This window comes from Pyxicephalus adspersus, chromosome Z (assembly GCF_032062135.1).
Source record: "Pyxicephalus adspersus chromosome Z, UCB_Pads_2.0, whole genome shotgun sequence".
Classification (NCBI taxonomy): Eukaryota; Metazoa; Chordata; class Amphibia; order Anura; family Pyxicephalidae; genus Pyxicephalus; species Pyxicephalus adspersus.
The window spans coordinates 12176402-12181852 of NC_092871.1; the positions used below are offsets into that span (position 1 = coordinate 12176402).

At 40.4% G+C, this 5451-nt stretch overlaps 1 protein-coding gene across 1 annotated transcript; it reads right to left on the minus strand.

The window, feature by feature from the left end:
* Positions 1 to 52: 52 nt before the first annotated feature.
* Positions 53 to 4956, minus strand: LSM2 (LSM2 homolog, U6 small nuclear RNA and mRNA degradation associated). Its single transcript, XM_072430562.1, has 5 exons — positions 4840 to 4956; positions 4282 to 4349; positions 3785 to 3815; positions 2914 to 2973; positions 53 to 1111 (listed from the first exon to the last, which is right to left on the minus strand). The coding sequence occupies exons 1-5, from the start codon at positions 4840 to 4842 to the stop codon at positions 986 to 988; spliced, it is 288 nt and encodes a 95-aa protein (XP_072286663.1). The 5' UTR covers positions 4843 to 4956; the 3' UTR covers positions 53 to 985.
* Positions 4957 to 5451: the final 495 nt, after the last annotated feature.

Here is a 5451-nt window from a genome sequence, read left to right on the forward strand (position 1 = left end):
CACAAAAACAAGGGGGGGTGTTCTTGCCAGAGAGTCAAGTCCCCAAAAACCATTTTCTTTTAAACAAATGTGTTCACCAGATACTGAAAGCTTTTGATCCTGTTCACGCTTTTTAGGTTAGGGAAATTAAAGTTTCCATTAGGAAAAATTCTAACTGAATGGGTGCTTGATTGAATAAAAAGCAGAAATATGTGGAAAGGGGGTCCCAGTTAGAGACTTTGGAATTTAGGAACTCAGACACAAGGTCACAAAATGATAACCATCCAGTCTTCTAGATCTTCACTGTGCCACCCCCTGTGAGCCAAACAACCTAGGAGGAGCAGAAAAGGTATGTATAAATACCGCAGAGGAAATATTTTAAAAATAAAAATGCCAAATGAGGCTCTCTTGAGTGAAGATAGAAAGCTAGGGGAATCACCAGCAACATCCATTACCCAATCACATGAAACAAAAACTGCTGTTAACTTTTTTCATCTGTACATGATTGGGTATTCAAAGAGATTAGAAATTGTATTTTTATATGATTGAAGCACACATTTTGTGGAAATTATGAGCCCCAAATAAATAAACCAAAGACCATCAAGACATAAGCAAAAACTTCTGAGATTGAAGGATTTTATGAAATATTTACATGAGGCTCTTCAACCTGCAGCATAGTGCTGACTGCAATGCCCCTGTCTTGCCTGCTGGTGTCAGCATTGCTACAGCTGATTACAAGGTCACAAGTCCACTGATGGAGCAATAGTGACCGGGTTATATTAATAATCATGGAGTCATTTTTGGGGAATGGAAGGTTGTGATACCACCCTGCGAAAAAGAAATCTGTTGAATTTTTGGATAATTTTTACAGTGTCCAAGTGCTAGGTTTTGATCTACTTGCCAGAGAAAGGATCAATATATCAGCACAAGCAAGACAAACAGCACCCAGTAGTCCATGTGTGGTCAGACAAAAAAAAAAAAAAAAAACACATTCTGTCCTTGCAGGTTACTGTTTCTGCTGCACAGCCTCCTTCCTTGCTGCATCTTGGAGTAACTGAGTGTCCACTTCATCGGCCGGGAGCTGGACATAACGAACTACGGAGCCTCTGATGAAGCAGTTCTTCACAGACAGCTGTTCAAACAAAGAGCAAAAAGTTGGGTCATTTGAACAAAAAGACACAAACAATCAAAACATAAAAACGTCTCAAAGGTTTAGTTTTCTGACCAAAGCGCTCTACTTAATACCAGAGGACATCATGAACCTTAAAAGGTTCCAGAGCAAAGCATGTAGTAGTAATACAAACATTGAGGTCTATGACAAGGAACATTAATGGCAGCCTAGAATGGTGGATCACCTGTGAAAGAGAGATTCATTATAAAAAGGAAGCCTTTCTGAAAGCTCTTATTGCCCCAGCTTCAATACACTAATTCTGGTATCAAGAAAATCCGAACGCCCGAGTCATATCAGCTGGGTAGCGAATATTTGAGTCTAAATTACAGGAGATTTATTAGCATTTAAAGAACAAATACATTGGGTACACAGATGTAGGTCCTGGCACATTTCACAATTTTGCTCCTTCCCCAGCACTCTTTTGTCTCCCTTCAGGACTTCACATCCACAATATGTGTCCATGCCGTATTGCGACTGCTTCCGTCTACATACAGTGCATGTGTTCAGGAGACTTCAAATAGGAAGCCAATAACAATGTTGCATTGGGCAGTCTCAGAGACAAGTGATGCTATACGGAAGCTTAAAGTGATCTGCAAACAGGAAAACCCTGGCTGATGAAATGTCATCTTTAAACAGCAGATTCGTTTAACAAGTGTAAAAAGAAATAAAATCAGCCCTCAAATTAGCAGGTTACAAGGTTGGGGGGCAAAAAAGTAATTGCCAGTGGGCAATAGAATGAACATTTCCTTGAAATAATGCATCATGTTGAACACTGTGAGAAAAGTTTTACTGTGACAGATCCCGTTATTTTTTTTTCCCTGCATGTATATAATTAATTTTTTTTTATCACAAAGGGGCCGACAAAATGTAAGAGCATAGAGCAGGTGATGTATCCTCTTTATAAAGAAATCAGAGGTATATTAAACGGATTATGTTCCCTCTGGAAAGCTTCCAAAAATATAGACATACAAATCTGTGGAAGAAATCTGTAGCAAGCTATTAACCCAGAAGCGCTTGAAGAACACGCACATACAGGAAGCTGCTTACCGACTGTTTTCCTCATCCTGAAGTCCCTAGCCCAAGCGTTACTGGGCACAAAATTGATATAAATTAGGCGGAACTAAAGTAATTAAGCGGATTTAAAGTAAATCCTGCAGATCCCTCGATGACTCTGGATCTTTCCGTGATCCAGGGGAAGCACCGGGTGCACCCATCTTTGGTCTTCTTTTCTGGACTTTTTGCTACGTCACCAGATTTCACATTACGTAGATGCGAGATTGGGTGCCGTAGGACCTGTAAGGTGCTGGTAAAAAAAGCTGATCTCACTGCGCATGAATGAGATCGGCATCACTTTCCCCCCTTGGTGGAAAAATCCTCCTTCTGCCCATACCCGATCTCTGGCATGCGCAGAAGGAAGCAGATAACAGCTTCCCGGGATACCTGCATAATGTAGGCGTCCTGGGAGGCTCCTCGCTCCCAATCAGTCTTGATCACCGCAGTTGCACAAAAAAAAAAAAAAAAATAAATAGCATTTTTACCTTTACATATGAGGATTGTTTTACTTTATGTAAAAAGTAAAAATGTTGAGTTTAGGTCCACCAAAAAGCACCGATTAAAATCCTTAAACAGCTACTCTAAATATTGTTCAAGGATAACCATTTTCACATTGATATTCCAGCCCAAGTAACCTTCGAGGCACAGCCAAGAAGGTAAATAAACTGACAGGCAAATGTCCACAAGTAGATAGAGAAATAAGGACTCACCATATGTGGATATTTCTCTGGGTCTGTGACACTGATATCTGTCAGTTTGATGTTTAGATACTGTAAAAAAAAAATAGAAAGGTGATATTGCATATGGTACACAAACAAAAAGAAAAGTGAGAAAATATGGAGGCTGCCCCTGAGGACCTCCCATCTGAAAATGCTAGTTGTTTGGCAGCCATGAAGATCTCCTCCGTCTTCAGTATGGTATCAGCCACTTGCCTAAAACAAATACGCTGTTCTCACTACGCTTCTTACATATATGTTCCAGATTACGGTCCCCAAAACTACTGAAGCTAGACACAATTAAAACAAGTAACTTTCATGTAGAGGTCTGCAATGCCAGACCTATTTTACATTTGGTATAAATGTATACATGGCTCTACTTCTAATTCCCTTAAATACCTTGTAGGAATCTTTCATGTCCACGTGTTTAATAGCTGTTAATTGAGACAGATTCCATTTTTCAACTAGGGCCCATAGTCTCATCTATCCAGCAGGTGGCGCAAGCTGGAAATATTATTACACAGAATTTATATAGCGCCGACATATTATGTAGCACTGTACTAAGTCCAAACTCATGTGCCTAGCTGTCCCTCAAAGAGGCTCACAATCTAATGTCCCTAACATTGTCATGTCATTAATACAGTCTAAGGTCTATTTTGGGAGGAAACCAATTAACCTAACTGCATGTTTTTGGAATGTTCGATTTGTTAAGATGGCACCGCCAATAACCAGGGTAAAACCTCCTTAGCCAAACATCCCATGTCTATATTTTGGACTTTCTGGAAAGTCATTGTCCAATAAAATAATAGCAATGCAGGACAGACAGTGATAGTTCAAATATAACCAGATAGAAAAACGTTCTTACCTGATCAACTGAGTGCAGCGTACCACAAATACTGTAATGAGAGAAAAGGTTAAATAAGTTGAGAACAGGATGAAAAACATTGATGATATGTTAGCGGAGCTGTGCTTTTAGGGACCATCCTGATCTAATGCCAGCACCACCCAAAACAAGCTTTGGTGGGTCTGAAGTCTATCCTGTCATCTACACCACTGATCCATAGCTAGTTGCACAGCTACAATTGGCTAAAAGAATTTGGACATCGGACATAAAGGGGGTGTTGGATGTCTGGTGCCTGCCAAATGCTTTGGTTTCTCCCACATTGCCGTTTCCTGTAGTTAATTAGAAGCTGGCAATATGCATGCGCAAGAAATCCACAAACCTATTAATACTCATTAACCAATACTGAAATCCAAGTGAAAAAAAAACCTCTTCAATACTCAACACTGATGTACAGGAGTGAATAAGATTCACTCAGGATTAAGTGGGACAGCACAGAACACAACAAAGCCAACACTCACCTCAATTCATTTTTCAGCTCCACCACAACGTCCTTTCCAACAAGTGACTTGAACAAGGAATAGAACAACTGCAAAACACAAATATTAACAGCAAATATTTCAGAATCCGACACAATCCAAACATTTACAGTCCGTGCAGGGTTACAGATTTTAATTTGGGGAAACAATGAGGTTCACCAAGGGTCACTATAAACTTATTTATAGGAAGCAGGGTGGTGTAAAGTGTTAGCCAGGACAGACTAAATCTGTCAGGAACAACTCCTCGTACACGCTCTTATCTCTCGTCTGAACTACTGTAACCTCCTCCTCTCTTAAACCTCCTTATTTGTAATTATTCTCTGTATTAACCTCAAGGGAAGCTCAGGGCACATTCTAGTCAGCTCTATAACAAATTCCCCCGTGGTAAATTCGAAGAGAAAATAAATGGCTGCCAGCTTTGTAGGAACGACAAGTCCCAGCATTTCCTGGATTAATGTAGCTTCCATGAGGCCCCCCAAAAACAGGCTGAGACTGAACCACGTGGCTTCACCCAGCCAACCCGCAGCTTTCCGCTCTTACCATCGTGACGTCACCCGCCGCCGGTCAGCTACAATCACCGGATTCCCGCACTGTTCACAACGAGCGCTTCACGTTTGTGTCCAATTCAATCGAGGGCACAAAGTCTCGCGAGAACATGCAAGCCAATCACAGGGATCTTATGCGTTATCTATCTCGGGTACTAGAGCGATACAATGTAATATAAAGCTATAATAGGGAAGGTGTCCCATGGCGGCCATTTTTCTGAAGTCTTCGCCAGGTTGTACTGTATATTTAAATATTTAAATTTTTTTTTTAAAGAAAGGCCACCTACACATATTGTAAAGCCAAATTCCAAGCATGTGTTCTCTTTTATTTGTAAATGCTGCTCTTGCCATATAAGAAGAAAAATATTGCTTTTTTTTACTTATGATAGGGCTGTATCCCTAATTTCTTCTTTCGTACTACTTGGGGCAACGTCACTGCTACTCATATCATTCTGCCCATTTCCTGTAATCCCAGTCTGTTGTTTACTGCCTTCGGGGTAGTAATAAGATCATTATGCAGGCATGGCCCACAGAAATCCAGGCCTTAGTGGCTCTCACATGTCATCACACACTATTCAGTATACAAAATATTTAAAAAAAAAAGTAT